The 21,008-nt window shown below is 37.7% G+C and overlaps 1 protein-coding gene across 4 annotated transcripts in view; it reads right to left on the bottom strand.

Moving 5' to 3' along the window:
* EPHA7 (EPH receptor A7) overlaps nucleotides 1-18,403 on the bottom strand; it is a 182,848-nt gene extending 164,445 nt beyond the window's left edge. For 3 of the 4 annotated variants that reach the window (XM_058175230.1, XM_058175240.1, XM_058175256.1), the window contains exons 1-3: nucleotides 18,052-18,403; nucleotides 13,215-13,279; nucleotides 8,535-9,204 (exon numbers count right to left, since the gene is read on the bottom strand). In XM_058175230.1, coding sequence (XP_058031213.1) covers nucleotides 8,535-9,204; nucleotides 13,215-13,279; nucleotides 18,052-18,148 — 832 coding nt within the window. In that variant the 5' untranslated portion in view covers nucleotides 18,149-18,403. Of the gene's footprint in view, nucleotides 1-8,534; nucleotides 9,205-13,214; nucleotides 13,280-17,665; nucleotides 17,765-18,051 lie in introns of those variants that run through there. The other variant, XM_058175248.1, reaches the window with a different exon arrangement.
* Nucleotides 18,404-21,008: the final 2,605 nt, after the last annotated feature.

Here is a 21,008-nt window from a genome sequence, read left to right as displayed (position 1 = left end):
GTATATATCTATATTTATAGCAAACCATTTTAAAATTATTTTAAATTTAAAACAATTTTCTATAAAATAATAGCCATTGTATTACAGATATGAGGGTTTCTATGTAATATAAATATTACAAAAATGAGTGCAAATATTTAACACAATTTTTGTTAAAAGGAAAGCTGATGCACTGAATCTTTTAGAGAAAAAAAGAGTTTTGATAAGCTGTGTTGTCATTATGAACTTGTTACTGTAAAGAACGATTGAATCTAACATTCAGCTGATTAAATGGAAGATAAGCAATATTAAACAGTAAAAGGAAGTAAAGGGAATAGTTAATATTCATATACTGTCTGGACACGGAGTAACAAAACTTATTTCAAGACAGTATTATTATAACACAAGCACAAGGGAAATTATATGCCATTTATATATGTATGCAAATTATTTATGGAAATGTAGATCCCAGTTTGTTACTTCTACAAACCCACGTAAAGACCAAATTTCCAAGTCCGTAAAATGTCCCTTGACAACTACATTTCTTTTTTAGGAGGTATCCCGAAATCTAATTTCATATACTATATATGCCCAATATTGCAATTTGCACGGTCCAAGTTGATTCTTTCTATTATTGTGCTTCAGTATACACATTTCTTTTTCTTTTTTCTGGTTGGCATTAAAGAGCAGAACTGTAACGCCACTTGGACTCCCCAGTTCAGACACATGGAAGGTACAACCATTCTACTAAGTAATTAACTTAGAGTGCAGAGTGCAGAGAAGAGCAACAAAGATGATTAGGGGACTGGAGGCTAAAACATATGAAGAACGGTTGCAGGAACTCAGTTATGTCTAGTTTAATAAAAAGAAGGACTAGGGGAGACATGATAGCTGTGTTCCAATATCTCAAAGAAGAGGGAGTCAGGCTGTTCTCCAAAGCACCTGAGGGTAGAACAAGAAGCAATGGATGGAAACTGATCAAAGAAAGAAGCAACTTAGAACTAAGGACAAATTTCCTGACAGTTAGAACAATCAATAAGTGGAACAACTTGCCTGCAGAAGTTGTGAATGCTCCAACACTGGAAATTTTTAAGAAAATGTTGGATAACCATCTGACTGAGATGGTGTAGAGTTTCCTGCCTGGGCAGAGGGTTGGACTAGAAGGCCTCCAAGGTCCCTTCCAACTCTGTTGTTATATTATATTATATTATAACTATAGGAATAAAATTCTCTATTAACTAAAATATTCTAAACTATCCAAAGAGCTTCCACATGCAAGAGGGAGCAGATTTGTTGAAACAAAGACAAGAAACAAAGAGCTTAAATTAAGAAATAGAGAAGAAATGCCCAAGTTCATTTCATGTATATTTCATGCACACTGAAAAAACATCTTTGCACTATAGGAAATCTCTATATTACTAAAACATTTCTGTCTGCCTGTTCAACTGGGTGAACCAGCACATTATAGGGTGACTACTGTCAAACCAAAAAGCCACCAATTTTCAAACTTACAGAACGTGCCCCAAATCCAGGACCCATTACTCCCATGGGATTTAAATTTGAAAACGTTGTAGCCACCAACACCAATGTACTGCTGTGGTGACTCTGTTTTCCCCAAGCAAAGTACAAGGTCAGTGGGGAAACTGGCGGGAAGTTGCAACTCCAAGTCCATCAGGCAACTAAATGGTGGGGAAGTAAGAGGGTGCCTGAGAGATGTGGCAAGGGTCAGGGATGGTGTGCAAGGGTAGAGCAGCTGGCCAAGATCACAAGAATGTAATTCTGGGAGAGTGAACAAGAATGGAGTGTAGGTAAGGGAGGGTGCACAAAGTTGTCGTATGGGTTGGGGAAGGTGCACAAGGATATGCAAGTGCTCAACATGGCATGTGCACAGGGAGATTGGAAGGATAGTGCCTGGATGGGGGAGACTTATACAAGCATCTTCCGATTTTCCCTGCCAGTTTCTCCATTGCCTCTCTCCCTAAAACAGCGGTTCTCAACCTGTGGGTCGCGACCCCGTTGGGAGTCGAATGACGATTTGCCAGGAGTCGCCTAAGACCATTGGAAATATGGGAAGTATACTTGCGAGTCGAAGCATCGCGCTCCAATGGTTGACTCCACAAGCAATCACTCCCAATCACTAGCCTAATCTGGCTTCAGGCGCGATAAACTTAATAGGGGAGGAGTCTCCGCTTTAATGCCTCCGTCCTTAAGGCAATCACAATTAATTCAGATCACTAGCCAATATGGCTTCACGCGCGATAAATTCAAAAAAACAGTTTGCCGCTTTTTTTCACCTTCTGTGGCTGCTGAGGCACGCTGAGATCGCTGTGAAAATAATTTTGCGGTTGGGGTCGCCACATCGTGGGGAATTGTATTAAAGGGGTTGCAGCACTATAAAGGTTGAGAACCACTGCCCTAAAACTTTCCACAAGAAAAGTCAGTAGGGAAGCCAGAAGAAATATGGAAATTGCTGTCTCTTCTACTGCTTTTTTGCCACCTACAGTCATTCTGTTGATCTCTGTAATTATCTGTGAAATGATGACACAACTAAAACAATGACCCAATGGGTATGAATAGTCTAGTATTTTATAACTATATGTGAGCAATTTGATATTATTTTCATTTTTAAGTAACAAAAGAATGGTTTCTTTTGTTGAATGGGTTTTTTACTCACACAAGAAAAACAATCATTAATTTTAACTTTATATTTTTTATGATAATTATATATTATAGAATATAGTACAGTGTTGGTGAACCTTTTCGGCACTCAGTGCCGAAACCAGAATGTATGCGGATGGACATGCACATCTGGGTGCCATAAACCCGAAGACCGGCTGGCTGGAGTGCATGCACGTGCTGGCCACTGGTCTTTGGGTTTATGGCACTCCGGCGTGCATGAAGACCAGCTGGCTGGAGCACATGTGCATGCCGGAAACCAGAAGAGCAGCTGGGGACGGAGAGGGCTCTGCATGAGGGCTCTGCATGCCACTTCTGGCACATGTGCCATAGGTTCGCCATCATGGATATAGTACAATGAGAGTTCTACCAGTGAGAAAGTAATCTTAGGGTACAGTATTTCCCCAAATTTCATTGATTTGATAATTTGACAAATTTATTTGACAATTACATTGGTAGAAATATCTTCCAGAAACACTATTATTATCAATAAGAGAAATATGTCTATCTTACTTAAACTATTTGTATTAGGAAGGCTCATTCTATTTTAATCATGCCATTTCTTTCTGACCCATTCATTAAAAGAGAGAGGAGAGGAGAGGGAGGGAGGGAGGGATACTGTAGTGACTGGGCAAAAGTAAAAGAAATTAGGGTGCATGCCTTATTAGATAAGTTCTATTTTCCATTTCAAAAGAAATTTCTGCAATTTTTTCCACAATTATCCCCATGTATAGCTTATGCATACTTAGTGATTAAAGCCCTTAAAAGATTTAACTAATACAACGCAAGAGACAAAACAGCACAATTAATATAATGGAATGTATATCAGAAGTTGCATTTTGATGGAAAAATCAAAGATAGAAAAATTATCCTTTCTGAATATATACTCCCTTCAATACGTTCTGTTAATACTTTCAGTGAATGCAAAATTTAAGTTTTACACGCAAAATGGTTAAATTTGTGTGAATACTTGTGGTGCACAAGCTAAAGCTCTCTAGATCTGCACACTGTAATACACTGTACCCAGCAATGATTTATATAGCACAACAGCACTCAGAAAAAGTATACTGTAGCAACATATACATATGTTGATTAGATTGTAGTGACATACAAAACCGTGGGGATAAAATGTTACATCTGAGCTGCCTCAGTACATTAATATCTGCTCAATCTTTATCTCTACTATTTATTAATGCTTGTGATTTTATATGGAGACAGGTTGGAATCAAGTAATTTTAGCTGTTACATTCTTTGGTAAAGGATCACATTTCCTTTAGAAAACATGGCAATTAATGCTGTTTTAAGCCTTTAACAGAGCTTTCCAATAAACTTTGAAAATATGCTTTTTAACCAGGATTTAAAAATATATTTTATATTTTAGTTTGATATTATTCACATAGTTTAGAAACTGCCTTAGGATATTGGGTAATCTGCAATTTATAAATATTTAAAGAATATTACAAAACTAATTCTCTGAACAACTATCCTAAACACACACACACATATCATCTACTGAAATGTACTTGAGTTTTAGACCTCATTTTACTTAATTAGCTAATTCATAAAAGGAAATTACAAAGAAAAGGATTTCTTTTGTAATCCTTTGTCTAGGATCAGGGACAATATTACAGTTCGCAACATCAAAACTTAGATATTAATTACTCTTGTTTGGAGGAGGAGGAGGTTAAATCAGGCTCTTTGGGTGTATGGTGTTTTATTTTTCTGGGAATAGATTATTAATTTTGCAAATTCAAAAACCTGCTTTGAAATATATGTAGATCTGGGTAAATGCATATGGAAATTAAAACATCAGAACTACATTTTGCACCAAACTACAGTGCAAACATTCATTTTTACATGATCCATAAATATAATAATAAATATTTTTATATAATAATAATAATAATAATAATAATAATAATAATAATAATAATAATAATAATAATAATAGTAATAGTAATAATAATAATAATATTTTAATTTGTATACCGCCCTTCTCCCGAAGGACTCAGAGTGAAAACATTATACATATGAGAGTGAAAACATTATACATCAAATGCAAAGCTTACAAATTAAATAAAGACTTAAAAATCACAGAACAATTTGATTTTGGGTTCTTCTACAAAGTCTGACAAAAGCAAAATATTCCACTGAATTAATAGTAGGATTAGGTTTATAACAAATTTGATCCCATGATTGTCTCGAGCTACCAGTTTCGCCATGAATGCTATCATTATACAGCATCCATTTGTCACCACCTGTTTAAACATTAATGCTATCACTAAGAAAGTCCAAAGTATCAGAGCCAAGGAATTAATGAAAGATATGTGCCTCAAACTTTAGTCAGCTTACATTTTTTAATATAAGTGGTAATTAGTAATTACACATTTCTCACAACAAATGTAAAATAAAACTTCATTTTGAATCTTTTACCAAGAACAGGTTTCGAAAGAATAGAAATGATAGAATTGCCTGTCTCCCTCAATTCTGGAACACTTCCAACAGAATATATTCTTTTAGCAGTTTCTCTGGCAGCCAGCCGGCATGAGAAGTATTCTTACAAAATGAACACAAGAGAGACACTCAACTGCAAGTTATCATTTAATGCTCCAGTTGACATCACTGAAGTTTAAAATTAAGAACCCTATTTAATAAACAATTTACTTGAATTCTAATCATAACAGCTGTATCTCCATCAATCTTCTGTTTTAACTTTTAATTCTAACAAGTTCTCCTAAACAATAACGTTTAAAGTGTCATTAAACATTATTTTGATCACTGCAAAATCAATTTTAAAAAAAGATTAAAGATTAGGTGGGAAAACCTAACTCTCATCATGAAATTTGATGAGCATTATGCAAATGTTTTAAGCAGAATCAAGATGTAGACATTGAACTAATTTGCACGGGTAGCTTTTCGATATTTGAAATATCCTTTTCAATATTTAGCTGTTACCCAATGCTAACAGATTTGTTTGGGCTTGAAAAGCAAGAATGAAGAAAGCCAGCAGCGGTTCAGGAAGTCCTCATTTAGCAACTGCTTTGTTTAGCTACATTTGCTGTGGTGATGAAAAAGTAAATTTTATTATCAATACTTGCATTTTATGACCTTTGCTGGTCTATAAAACAAAGAATAGCTGAAATAAGATCATAAGCAGTGTTACAGTTTCACTTAGCAAGTTGCTGATCCTAATTGTGGTCACTAAAAGAGGACTATCCATATGTCAGAGAAAATATATGTTTAATGACAGATATCTTCACTGGAAATGCCCTACTTGTCTCCTCCATCACCAGTCAGACCAAATGGTAAATAGCTAATGAAACGTCTATTTTTCATTGTCAATAACCATAATTCTTTGTCAGAAGTTCAAAAGTCAAGACTCCAGTTGTCTGTGACTTTCAGAAGTTATCAAATTGATGTTTTAATGTAAATTAAATTTCTTTTTACAAAAAGAGAAAATCATACATGACAACACTAATCAAATCCATTATGGACTTGAGCACTGACAGACTCGAACATTGGGCGCTGTTCTGTCCTCCCTCGCCTCCGTCCGAGTGATGGCTTAATTAGCCAGCACTATCAGCTCTGGCAGCAGAATAGCCAGCGTCTGCCAAGAACCTCCGTTATCTTCCACAACGCTGGTGAGTCACCCAGAAACAAACTTCAGCTCTTAATCAGTGGATTTGCCTGTTGCTCTCGCTGCCTTTTATATCCTGTGGGGTGTGGCTCCATGACTCAGCACTTCCTAGGCCTGCCCCACCCTTGCTTCTGTTGTTCCTTCCTCTCCTGCCTATGAAACCTAGGGTTCAACCAAGCCTGATTGCCCTCAGCTGGGTCTGCAGGCGTGGTCTGTGGGGGGGAAGAGTCAGGGGATGGAGGCCTCGTTATCTCTTCCACCTGGCCTGTTTCTGGCTCCTGGAGCTGAGCAGGGAAGCGGTTGCTCCCGAGGTAAGTCCTGACAGCCCTTCCCCCTCACTGTCCAAGTCACTTTCTGGCAGCAGGCCCAGCTTCAAGTCACTTTCTGGCAGCAGGGCCAGCTCAGGGGGCGCAGACACAACAGGTGCTAACTAACAAAATGAAATTCAACAGTGAAAAAGGTAAGGTTCTACATTTAGGCAAAAAAACCAAAATGCACAGGTACTGTATATGTGGTACCTTGCTCAATAGTAGTAACTGTGAGAGGGATCTTGGAGTCCTAGTGGACAACCATTTAGATATGAGCCAGCAGTGTGCAACAGCTGCCAAAAAAGCCAACACAGTTCTCGGCTGCATAAACAGAGGGATAGAATCAAGATCACGTGAAGTGTTAATACCACTTTATAATGCCTTGGTAAGGCCACACTTGGAATATTGCATTCAGTTTTGGTCGCCACGATGTAAAAAAGATGCTGAGACTCTAGAAAGAGTACAAAGAAGAGCAACAAAAATGATTAGGGGACTGAAGGCTAAAACATATGAAGAACGGTTGCAGGAACTCAGTATGTCTAGTTTAATAAAAAGAAGGACTAGGGGAGACATGATAGCAGTGTTCCAATATCTCAGGGGTTGCCACAAAGAAGAGGGAGTCAAACTATTCTCCAAAGCACCTGAGGGTAGAACAAGAAACAATGGGTGGAAACTAATCAAGGAGAGAAGCAACTTAGAACTAAGGACAAATTTCCTGACAGTTAGAACAATCACTAAGTGGAAAAACTTGCCTGCAGAAGTTGTGAATGCTCCAACACTGGAATTTTTTAAAAAAATGTTGGATAGCCATTTGTCTGAAATGGTGTAGTTTCCTGCCTGGGCAGGGGGTTTGGACTAGAAGACCTCCAAAGTCCCTTCCAACTCTGTTATTATGTTATGTTATTATATAGTCAATTTAGTTTGGTATTTCTTGGAAATACCCCCCTCAGCCCCCAGCATATCTAATAAAGGAGAATGTTTATTCTAAAGAGGTATATCTGTGCCCGCTGCCCACACAAAGTCAGCATTTTGTCAGTCTTGACAAATACTATCTATACACAACTTGTGAGATATCTAATTTCTGAAAATAGTCTTTCAGATCAAATTTTTTCTCCTTCTTCCAGTTAAAAAGAAGGAGCCAATAATTTGGTTCCACTGATAGAAGCAGTTTTGCAGACAAAAATTAAAGTATGCCTTTATATATTTTGCAATTCCTAAATCTCAATTCAAAATCTGCTCTGGAAATCATCTAAACTTTTACAGCATGCCAGGGGCTGCAAAAAAGTAAAAGGGGAAAAACAGGTATGCTCACCTGTTTTCTATTCTATTCTCCTGCTGCCTGTTTTCAGCTCTGAGTTCTATTCCAAGATTTCAGATATGAGTGTTTAAAGAAACTATTTATTGTGCTCCTTTTCCTTTTTTTAAAAAAAAATATTCCACATATCCTTAGCTTTCCTATCAATACTACATTCTGAGCTGCTTTTCAGTATGTTAATCAGAAACGCATTATATTTTTAAAAGTTTCCGCACTGTTTCCCAAATTAGCTAGTGAATATACTGCAAGAACGGTAATCCTTGGATTATTGATGATACCCTTTCTGCAAGGCACACTTTTCTCAAGTGTTACTTTAAAGAATCATTAAGTACTAAATAGCTTTTTTGGCCTATCTCTTATAAAATGTTATGTAACTGCTTGTATGTAATAGCATTAGGAAAGGTAAACTACTGTTTAGTTTGACAGTTACTTTAATGGCTTTTCTAAATGCAACATCCAATTATTGATTTCCATTCCTGAACAGAATTTGTTTCTTTAGTGTCAGACACTCCAATTTCTGGCTTCTATGAATTAAGTAAGGCAACACTTCCATTAAAGTGGCATTTGTTAAAAACAGTTTTTTTAAAAAAGGAACTATGTAAATACGTTTTTTACTTACGTTCGCACGTGTCTCCTTTTTGTTGGAAGCCAGCTTTGCAGATACACTTCCCAATTGGCACTAACCATTCTCCTTCTGCACTACAATGCATTCTAGGAGAGTTTTCTGCTTCTTCTTCCGCACTACTGACACAGGTTCCTCGGACCTCAACTAAGGAGGAGAACTCTGACCCAGTTACTGTGTCTGGAAAAATCGCTAAGTTCTCAATTATGGACCAGCACTTCTTATAGTACACTTTGACAGAAACCAGAGCAATACAAGCCCCTACATCCTGAAATGCAAGGTAGAATCCTTTTTTGGACAGAGGTCCAATCTCTCTCACTTCTGTATTGAGTTTCATTTTTCTTTCTCCAAGGTCACCTTGGGTAAAGCTTTCATCAGCCGCAATAGTGTCTATTTTTACATACTGGCTTTCTCGGATACTCCTTCCAGTGTCATAGTCTGTTTCATAATAATGCAAGTTGAACGTTTCTTTACATGTCCCTAGGACTCCAGGAAGGCTATTACAATCCCTCAGAGTGAATTTTAGTTCTACAAAAATCCTTTGTGCATTGCCTTTCGTGATCCAGTTAGTCCGCAGCCAATTATTTTGGTTGGGTTCCATGACTTGGCATACCTGGTATGTTCGTATAGGTGTATAGTTTTCATCCAGTCCACTGATTTCTTCCCACTGGAACATAAAGGAATAGTTATCCATACTAAGGTAAACTTTTCTAACAGAGAAAAATTAGACAATAAATATAGTACAAGATTATATACCATCAAGGCTTTTTTCCCAACTACTAATAGCCATAGCATATGTTTTAACAGCTTACAACTTTTTAGCATGGAATGAGAAACTATTTAAAAACGGAAAGGAATGATATGATTCAATGCCTAATAGAATAAATTTACAGGCAGATGTAACAGTGGCAAGTATTAAGCATCCCTAATTTGAAATGTTAATTCTAGTGTGAACAACCAATATGGTGACCACTGTATCTATCCACTCTATAAAAAGATGGTCAATGAAGTAAAATGTTAAAAACATGAAATTAGCATACTGCATAAACAGCAGTATGGTCAATGCGGAAGAACTTCCAAAATATTGCATTACCAATTCTCTAAACAATGGGTTGCATTCCAATATTGAGATAAACTATTATTGCTGCATAGGGCCAGCTCAAAAATAAGTAGTTTAACATAAAAAAAATTAATTCATTTTCCACCTGTTTCTTCAGAAGGATTGTTTAAAACCCAGTTGAGCAGTCAAATCTATTCCAACAATTGTTCAATAGTGTCTCGACTGTATTTTATAAGGACTAAAATTTAAATCCATTTGGTAGAGAGAGAAGTATCACTATTGGCCAGCTCCACAAACAATAGGATTCCAAGCTGATCTTATGATATGGTTAATTTTATTAGAGCCTAATAAATATGTGTACCTACATACATAAAATTCTATCAATTAACGTTTTCTACTGCATCAATTTGAGATATATGAAAATAATGTACCCTCAAAATATTCTCTTATGTGCAAGAAATGTGATATTCTAACTGTAATGTCAGAAATTTTACATTCATGTCAAATCAAACAGTTATCAAGTTTCTTTTTTAAAAAAAAGTGTAATTTTGTTTTTTTCCCTTAGAAAAAAAACTAAATAGTAAATTTTCACGTAAACTCTTAACCACAAAGACAGCCATTTCTGATTTGTTTTATTCTCTATTTATCCATTTTATTTATTAGCATTAGCCAATATCTAAATTATTGATTCATCGGTTTTGTTTTTGTTTTTGTCATTCAACTGACTCATTCAGCTTCCTGGTCCATATTATTTCCATTTAAATGGACTCATGTAAACCTTTATGTAAATGGAGTTCATGGAACAAAATTTTATTTTGCTCTCTCTCACTCCAGCCCCACCCGATGCCCACTATAGAATGTTCCGACATTTCAGGAACATTACTGAATCTATTTTCTTTTCCTGAAGGAAGAAATAAACAGTAATAAGATTAGTTCATAAATAAAATTACTCTCAATCTTAGTAAAAGTAATTTGTCCAAAATGTGAAGAAGAAATAGCTAATTGAACCTTGGTAATTTTTTAGCAAATTCACATGGAAAAAAATGTTCCTATAATTCATTTTTATAACTATTGTTCCTGAAACAGCCTGAAATTATGAAATGCCATTTTAGATGAGCCACTGAACAATCATAACATTTCGGATAAGTTATATGTAACACGACTAAACTTTTTAAACTGAAATAATCTATTTTCAAATAAAATATAATAATTTTAACTGACATTAGAATCAGTTTTATATTTCAAATTTACTCAAGTAAAACTCAAATCTTCAATATATGTCATTCTAATATAAACAAACTGAAGTTGCATTACCAAAAATGGCAAATATGTAACCACTAATGTGGTTAGTTTCCAAAATAGCTATATGAATCTAGAGTTCAATTTAATTATATTTACAAATGTTTTGCTGATATAAAGCGCAATCGTTATCTGATATACCACTGAAAATTTTGCAGCATAATAATAATAAAAAAAAAATGTTTGGTAAATTTTACATTGTGTCCTAAACATTACATGCCTTGCAAGTTCAGTTGATTATTTAAGGTTCTGTACCTGTAATTCATGCAATAAGGAAAGCTTATTTAATGCCATTACTGCCATCACAACATTGACATAAGCATTGACAGTAATGACTATTTTCCAGGTTCTATCTTTACTAAGTTATATGAAATACTTTCATAATCCTAACTTTAACCACTGCTGATTAATCATTATTGATCAAATACAGTTGTACTTGACGCCAGAAAACAAAGGCAACATCAGTACCAGGACAGGGAAGGAGCTAAGTGTTTTAGACATTAATCCCGATTTCTTAATAATTAATAAACTATGATAGGCATTAAAACTAAGCACATTCTTACTTGTCACTTAACGATTAATAAGTCAAGGAATGTGACTATTAAAGGAAAGCCTTCTTAAGCACAATACATAGCGTTTACACGCTAAAGGTGTATTAGAGACTCTTACTGAGCTGCATTATCTATGGAAAGCATATTAAAACAAACCATTAATCAGATCATTGATTTTTAATAGGACATATTTGCAAGTGTGATCTAAACAGTCAGTAACTGTTGCCTATATAGCATATGTCTTGGATGAATGGAAGCCTTCTATATCTTCTGCAACTCCCACAACCAAATTATGAGAGTTGCTAGGAATCAATGGAATGCTTTCTTGTTAACCTCAATGAATGTATGTTACCAAACTATGGGGAAAGTATTATAATAACTTTAATATTTTAAAATAGTATTTTTTTTAAAAAATATCAATAAACTCATACTAAATTTCAATAAAAAACCAGGGAAAAAAACCCAATGGTTTTACTGCTCCTATCTTTGCATCATTTTGGTCACCCAAAAGTATATTACATTTTTATGTATACAATATACATACAATACAGTATATTACAATTGTCAACTCTCAGGCACTGCCCATCCCTGAGTTATATTTGGATTACTGTTCAACGTTTTTATTTCCCTCTCTCTGAACAATGCACATGTTTTTACTGTTTCAAAGCTGGACTATCACAATTTTATTCTAAAATTGTTCTAATCCTCTTCTTAAAAGACTTCCTTCAGTGTGAACTGCTACTATTTAAGTTAATTCTCTTCTTAAGCATTCAGCTAACATTTCATACATTCCAAAAACCATTAGATTTGTTTCCAGCCAGTGCCTGGATTGATTTTATGATCTTTCTTTTTAGTTAACAGACTTTCAAGTTTTCATTCTTTTTATTTACAGGATTTGTCACACTTCTACATCTCCACTCAGAATTCACTTTCTTTTGGTTCCAGATTTCCTTATAAGTGCCAGATTAAAGGCTTGATTGTATAAACTTTTATTTGAAACTTGTATTAATATGACCTACTCTAAATGACAGGCACTAGAAATCCATTTAAAATAATCAAGCTTCACAGAGAATTTAGAAAATAAATACTTATTTGATTGCCGTTTCTAAAGCTAATGTATTCAATCATGTCATAGCTACTTAAATAATCTTTGAAATAATTATATATTATTCAAAATTATGCTCTGTCCTTTCACTACAAGGGCCTTACAAATATTTTTACCATATTAAGAACTGAAGCCTGAGAGTAAATTAGTTCCAAATGAGGTCTGAAAGTTAATTATTTAAATCAATAATGAAACAATTGTTTATAAGGATATTTTCAGAAATCAACAAGATAACCTTGCTTTGAAAAAAATGTGAATTAAAGATACAAATTTCTGCCTTAAAGCCAGAAAAATTGACCTTGAATTTAGAAACTTTACAAGAATGATTAAGTACCTGGAATATTAATTATAACGTATTAATAGAATATAATTATACATTAATTACATAGAATGATGCAAATAATATTCAACATTATGATCAGTAAAGCTGTTTTCAAGAATGAAAATTGAAATATTACTCATATTTAAAAAAAAGTTCGTTGAGATATGCCGCAGTTTAAGGTATTTAACAGCTAAGAAAATATCTGTATTAGTTTGTATCTGAATCACAATGTTTTTCAGAACAGAAATTTTTCACAGTAAGTTTTATTCAAGGAATTTTGAGCAAGTTCATTTAAACTACTCATTCAGCTTTTGGATTTTGATTTAAATTATATGCTTACCCCATTGGGAGGAGAAGAAATCCATTCCAAATCTGTCTGTTGTGCTTTAGAATCCAGCAATATTACTGAAAGAAAAAATATCTTTGTATTAAAGTATTTTAAGAATTGTACTCTCATGCTGATTGTGTGTAAACTAAGGGCATTAAACTACTTTGCCTCCATGTTTTTATTCAAGAAGAAATTAGTATTTTAGCAGCTGGTTGAAAATACTGAAATCAGTGACTAATTTCACAAGGATACCTTAGTAGGTAATATAAACCAAAGAGTTAAAGGAATGGCAGGAATCCCCTTTATACTGTAATGCCTTTATAATAGTAACTTTTTTAAATATGAAATCTATTCAACCTTTCTTTCATGACACAAAATTCATATATACTTATGTACTGTTCTAAATGAAATGTAATACTTAAAGTAACAGTCTTTTCTGACTTTTACTCCAATTTACAACATAAACATAAAATGGTTGGTATGTCAGTAACAGTATTCAGTTTTCACACTTATTCAGCAAAGAATGCATCTAAACAAGTGTAAAACTTTGTTGACACATTATTTGTGTTGTTTTGTAAGATGTCCCAAGCTGTTGGTAGGTGCTGAAACTGCTAACAATCGGATTAATAATTAAAAAAATATTTTCAACATCATTTTGTGAAGCATTTATAGTAATCTGATATTTATTCATTGATTTATCATACTACATTTTCTCACCTACTATACTAAGAAAAAATATTTCAATTAACAACTTAATATAAAACATATGCATGTATGTTTAGTTAGTAATAAATTCTACCGACACTTTGTACTAGTTACTAATAAATATTAATAAGTATTAGTTTGTAATAAATTCTATCAACACTTTGCACAAATAAATAGATGTGCTCAGTTTTAAATTTAAAATACTTTTTGTAATCATAACATTTGACCCTGACCCTATATAAAACAAACCTTGATAATAATAATAATCAGAATATTCAAGAATGGATTTCTTAAGCATTAATTTTATAATATGCTAAAAACAATTATAAAATTGTTAAAGAGGATTATGTGCATAGCCTGATCACATGTGCATATGAAAGTTAAGAGTTACAGTGATTTCAATAGTATTTGCAAATAGGCATAAAGGGTTGCAGTCTTACATACTGTGAAAACATACTGAGAAAATCTTATATGTACCTTTGATATAATTTTACGCTTTCTCAGTGAAGGAAGTTAGGTTTCAGACAAAAAGCGTCATTTCTACATAATTATACCACTAATTAATCCAGATATCTAAGGGATTCCTTCCAAGGTGTTAATAGTTTCTAAAACAAATTGATAAAAGAGTTCTGTATTGAGTTGCTAATCAAAAAACAGGCTAATAAGTTCAGCTAAAAAAAGGTTATTCTACATGTTTAACCATTCCATGCCCTTGAAACAGACTGAAGAGCAATTGCATTTTTAAAATATTTTACACATACACAGTACTCAAATTAAACCAATTCCAAAACTTAAAAAAGTAAAAACTTTTTAAAAATCTCCCTGAACATGCAAAACTATAATTTTAATAGTATCAATGTGTGCTGAGAAAAAGTTAGGAGAACTCTCTTCTATGATACTGAAAGATGAGCAGCAACTTTCTCTTGAAATCCTTTTGCAAGTACTGAGGAATCCTCTTAGTTATTCTTGACAGTGAAGGTCCCTTAAAGTTTCTGCTAAGGATTGTAAACAAAACTTTTTTTCTTTTCAAAAGAGACACCTTTTGACTCAAACCAAGTCATTATCAGAAAATGGGAGGAAGGGGGTGGGAAATAGATCCTATCAAATTTGCACCACACACTTGCACCAACAGGAAACTTACTTCAAAAATCAGATGGCAGGATCTCAAAATGTCACTAGAACTCTAAAGCAACATATTCTTTTATTATGCTGATTTCCTAAAAAGGGAAGATATAGGGTTTTTTTTCCCCCTCCCCTGACAAAACCAAGCAGAAAAGGCACAGTGTGACAGAATAACCCAACATGTTAGACAGATGCTTAATTTTCTCAGGAAAGCATAGTGCTCTCCCCTCCCCTCTGTTAGTTCAGTTTCAATGACTGAAAACTGAGGGGAAGCCATATAATCTGTTTTGGGCCATGCATGCCTTTATCTTACACAGGGGGCAGATGGTGGTTTATGGTCTGGACAGGAAATCTCAGATTCCCTCAGACCTAAAGTGCCACACACTCCACCTCTGAGCATTTGCTTAAAGAGCAGCAGGGATGCCTTTCAGAACTCCTTGGGGAGTGAGCGAGTGTCACTTTGCACGCAGCCTGAAACCCTTCCTTATTACTAATTTCCCCCACTTAGGCCTTGGTGCCAATGTCAGTTAACAGAACTTCTAAAAGAAGAACGAAGTCTGCCTACATAATGAAGGGACAGCAGTCCACAAACTCAGCCCTAGGAGACCTTATTTTCCCAAAGAGAAAGCAGACAAGAAAGGATGTACCTCCCTGGGGGAAGGAGGTGAGGGAGGGAGTCCTAGCCTCACCTGGCTACTCCTCCCGTTAAAAGGGAGAGCAGCACCTCACCTCCAAGTGTCCATTTTTTTTCCACCCACTCTAAGCTTCCTCTTCCCGCTGAGCAAAGCACGGAGTTGTTTCTCATCCCCCCCCCTTTTTTTTTTCCTGGGCTGAGCTCTTGCAAGAAGCGGCCAGTTCCCGCGCTTCTCCTTATTAAGCTGCTAAAAGAGCACCACACACACACAAACACACCCCTCCACCGCCACTGACTCCACTTTTGCCGGCGCAGTACCTGAGACGCGCCGGGGGCTTCGCCTACAGGTGATAAGGAATACCGATCCCTCAGGGAAAAAGCGCCACCCGGAGTAACTTCAACGGAGAGGTGAGCCTCGTTTTTTGCCTACCTCTCTCTCTCTCTCTCTCTCCTTCGCCCTATTCTGCGGGAGCGCCATTGCCTCAATTCTGATTCCCAGTAGGATGGATGGGGGGGGGAAAAACTGTGTGCCTTCACCACACACTCACGAGGGCTTCTTAACCCCTTTAAAAAAAACAACCACCTAAAAATCTTGGAAAGTTTGGCGAGTCTGCCTTGCCCAGGTAAACGTGACAGTTGTCAAGAGATCAGAGCTACTTCCTACACAAACTCCTTTTCTCTGTTCAGCTCGGTCCAAATGAGAGCCAGTTCCTAAATTAGCAGGCGATTTTGAAGTAGCACTACAAGTATCTGTGAAATCACACGCCTTCAATTACTTCGCACGGCCACTCCAAGACTCCAAAGGGAAGGTGCCGCTTGCTTTCCGCCACATATCTCGCCACCTACTCCAGAGTTTTGTTCTCTAGTCGCTTCTTACCATCCTCCTCTCCTTTCCCGAGCTAAGAGATTTCATCTTTCAGATAAAAGTTTTCAAGAGGGCTTGATCCCATTCCCCCAGCATAGGCATGCATGTGAACTTCCATTTTATGTATAAGGTTTATTTCATCTCCGAGAGCCTTCTCTTTCCCATTTCCAATTGATAGTGGAAAGCCTGCTTTTTCGATGTTCCCCATAGCTCAAAAAAGAAGGGGGGAAAAAAAGTATCCGGAAACAGAGAGGGGGCTGTCTCAACCTCCCCCCCCCCCAAAAAAAAATCATTTATCGGTCTTTTACGTCGTTTCGATTCTCCCCAAGTAAGAAATATACTTTTACCTATTCCGAAAAGCACTGCCTTCAAATTGTCCCTTTTAAAACAGATCTGACATTAATATGGGTTTTTTTCGAAGCCCCGATCGCTCTTGCAAATAATAATAATAATAATAATAATAATAATAATAATAATAATAATAATAATAATAATAATAATAATAATAATAATAATAATAATAATGTATTGCTGGACCGGTCTATACACAGACGCATATTATGTACAAAGCGAGCGATTGAGGGTGTGGGGAGGCCGTAATGCCCATTCAGCGTCCGTAAGAACGCGGCATTATACAAGAGATACGCGGCGTTATCTGCGTACGTGATGCAAATATTTCTACCGCGGGCGCTCCTCGTTTGCCTAAAACTCCGCGCCCTGCGAGATGTGATCACGCCACCAGCACAAAACGAACAGATGGCCGTTTATTATTAGCTATTACAGGTGACACGGGTGGCTATCAAAGGAAAGGCAATTTACTTTTCCACCCTCCCTTAATCCTTAGAGTCGATACATTCTTAGGAGCCGAAACTCCTCTGCAGTCCTGGAACAGGTCGCTCGCTTCATACCTGCACCCCCTTCCTCTTCCCATCCTGAACTCGGGCGGTGTAGGAAGCCGGGAGGTAATCGCCCCGTAGCCAGATGTGTTTCGAGATCTGAGAGGGTTCATCTACCAATCTATAAAATTAACCCTGATAAGAAACACCTATCCAAGAATCCTAACCACCGCTCTCCCTCCTCTTCCCCCCACCCACCCTCGCTAACTGGCATACATGGAGATTCAAAGCCTTCCCAGACCTTTTTCCATCGCGTGCGGTCCCTCGCGCAGCTAACCCAGTTCAGAAAATGCGCCGTAGTCTCGGATGCAAAAAAAACCACAATCGGGGCGCGATCCCGATCTCTTGTCTCCTTCCTGATCAAATGCCTGGGGGTGAGGGGGACACGTCGGTTTCACTTCGTGACGGAAGAGAAGGGGCGAGACGGCGAGAGGCGCTCGGCACGGGGCGAAAGGTGCCCGACACGCTCTCTTTTTCGTCTGGCTGGCATCGGGAACCAAGGGAAGCAGCAGGCAAGTCGTAAATCTCGAGAATGGTCCCGGAAAAAAAAGCCCTCGTAGCGGGAGAGGGGGTGGAAAAAAGAAAAAGAAAAGGAGCGATAAACTTTGTGGCCAAGCATCATCTTACCTTCTTTTGCAGCCTGTGCTTCCCCCGTGTGTGCAAACTGAAGCAGCCAGATGTTACACAAAATAATCCAAGAAGGGAGCCTAGTTTGAAAAACCATGATGCGTGAGCTGGAGATGTTTAAATCAAGCTAAGGATATTATGCATATACATTCAGAAAGAGACTGCGCTTGGCGTTTGCTTCTGCTTGCTCCCGCGGCTGGCTCGTGCTGCTGCTGCTGCTCGGTGCGTATCTCAGGGCTCCGGCTGCGATGTGTTTTAATGTGCAGTGCTTTTTCAACGCAGCTCTTCGCGGACTGCCTTCTCGCTTTTCCCGGCTCGCTTTTCCGCTCTCCGTATTTGCTGCCTGCGAGTCTCCGACTGCAGACCGAACCGTTCGCTCCACACTCCAATAATATCAATAGGCGCGGGGGGGGGGGAGGAGGAGGAGGAGGCAAGAAAAAGGGGGCAGAACCAACGGAGAAAGAACAGCCCGTCTTTCAAAATGACTGGCAGGCCACGCCAACCTAAGAGAAAGCGGAATCACGGCCGCCGGACAACGAATCGCTCTATCTTGAGAGGTGGAGCTAAACGATTCGTCCAATCAATGGGGAGGAAGCGTCAGGTTGCGGCCGGTTCTCAGGTTCTCTTTGGAGTGCCTGTTTCCAGCAGGCGCAGTTGGCCGGGGCGGAGGGAGCCTAGGCAAGTTTGTAGCAGGCAATGAAAGCTCTTGACATGTTTCTTTGGAAGGAGAGAGGGAGAGAGAGAGAAAAAAAGCCACCAATCAGCAGCTGGGCTGGCCAAATCTTCGCTCCACGAGGAGTCGAAAGGCCACGCCTCCAGCTACCCAGCCCAGAATCTCCCGAGACGAAGTGGAAGCGCGAAGAGCCAAGCAGCTGCCTCCTATCTTTTGCCTCATATTCCTGCGGGACGCGCGAGGAAGGAAAGCAGTGGTTCTCCGGGAGCGGTGCTCCATCTGGGAGGAGAAAAGCCTGTGTACCTGCTTCCTTCCTTCCTTCCGTCCTTTCTTCCTTTGAGGGATGACCGCCCGGCCCAAGTAGCTCCATCCTTCCTCCCCGATGAATGAAAAGAAGGGGAGTGGGAGAGAAGCGGAGGGGATTCCCTCGATCAAGAGCGCCGCCTTCCTTTGCTCCCCTCCCCGGAGGAAAGGCCAACGAGAGGCGCTTTTAGGAGGGAGAAGGGTCGGGCTGCATGGTCTCCGGGCTGCACCCCCGCCCTTTTTTTTAAAGGTCCCTCATCCCTCTTGGAGCTCTGCTTGGCCGTCCACAATAGAGTCTGCCAGGAAAAAGGGAAAAAAAGGTGGGGGGAAGCAGGGAGGGAAGTCTGCAAGACGGTAGCAACGCTCTTAAATTGCTTAAGGAAGGAAGATCCATTCAGGGAGCATCACCCGGGCCCGCTTTCTTTATAAGGCACCCGCCAGGGGACCTCCGAGGGGCGGTGGTGGTTGTTTTTTCCCCTCCTCAAAAGGCCCCCAGGGGTGCCTATCCCCGCCCGCGCGTTTTTCCAGACGCTGTAGTGGAACTGTTTACGTTCTTGTGCTCATGGACGGGTACTGCTTATCGCGAAGGGTTTTCCTTTCCCTTCCCTAGTGAAGGTTGGATCGCAAAGCTGGCTTTTAAAACAAGGGAACGTGATGGCAGTGATTCAGAAAGTGAAACACGCCGAAGCACGCGCGCTAGTGAACGCACACACACACCCCAGCAGTTCGACTTTTCCGTTCTAAAGCTGCCACGATTGGAATGGGAGCAGATAACTTTTTGGGGGACGATTGGGGTGTGCAATCGGATGTTTGGGTCTCTTGAAAATACTGGATTCATAAAAGCCCTTGTGTGTCTGTTGTTCCTATATAGGCAAAATGTCCAAGTTAATTCTGTTGCTGCGTTTATGAGTTACACTACACAATAGCAGAGTAGTCAGCAAAATACAAATCCTGATGATGTTATTACCTCTCAAATCACATACATCAGTGTCATTATTATTTCCTGACCTCAGATCCTCTTCTTGCTTTTATGCATGATTTTCCTGAAAAAAAATATGTATTAGATATAGTGGGAGTTATTTTCCAAGCTTCTAAAATTCCTGTCCACAGCTGGCTAATGCTATTCCACAACTCAAATGAGGTTATATTTTTGTATGTAGATCATTCTAAAGTTGGAATAAGTTTCCCTGGGTATTTGATTACAATCTGTAACTCCCAAATAGGTTTTAAGCTGCACTATCCTTCGTATTCAAAATATCAGAAAAAAAATTAAAAATATATTTTTAAAAAGATTTTTTTTTAAAAAAAAATCTGTCATCTCATTTGATCTGCCAGCTACAAGTATCTGCAATAAAATATTTGGTTTTGTTTCTGAAGCAACCATTATAAAACTTTTAAATTGCATTTAAATTAAAACTTAACCTATAATTTTTTCTTGGATTTTTTTCCAAAGTAAAATTATTTACATTAGCAATATTTTTGGGGTAGTGCTCTTTCTACTGTCTTCAGCACTAGTGTTTGTGAAGAAATCAGTTTAATGATGACATAAAGCTAGTTGCTATTCAGCATTTTTTCCTCCTGGAAGATTCAAGTAGAGGCAACTTCTAATCAGACAAGAATTTTATTGCTTTCTTTTGTAAAGAAAGTTGTCAGTTTTTTAAAGTTCAACCCAATGATGCAAAGCATGCTTTCTCAGCAACATAAAGGTGAACAACATCTTACTGTTGTTTTAGGCATCTTAGTAATGCCTTTGTATAAATTGAATATAGAACAAATCCTTTCTGTTTTTTGTCAACAACAGCAAGACAGAGTTTTGTTAAAGAACCCAGTTTCTTACTGTAAAGGAAACATTTGAATTCCTGGATGTGAAAATTATTTTAACAGAATGCAAACTTTAGTAATATTTATTTTTTAATTAATATGTTTTTATTTTTATGGGGATTTTTTGCCAACCATGTTCTGATTTTTCTTCCCTGAAGAT

Source organism: Ahaetulla prasina, chromosome 1 (assembly GCF_028640845.1).
Source record: "Ahaetulla prasina isolate Xishuangbanna chromosome 1, ASM2864084v1, whole genome shotgun sequence".
Classification (NCBI taxonomy): domain Eukaryota; kingdom Metazoa; phylum Chordata; class Lepidosauria; order Squamata; family Colubridae; genus Ahaetulla; species Ahaetulla prasina.
This window is presented reverse-complemented; position numbering and strand designations above follow the sequence as displayed.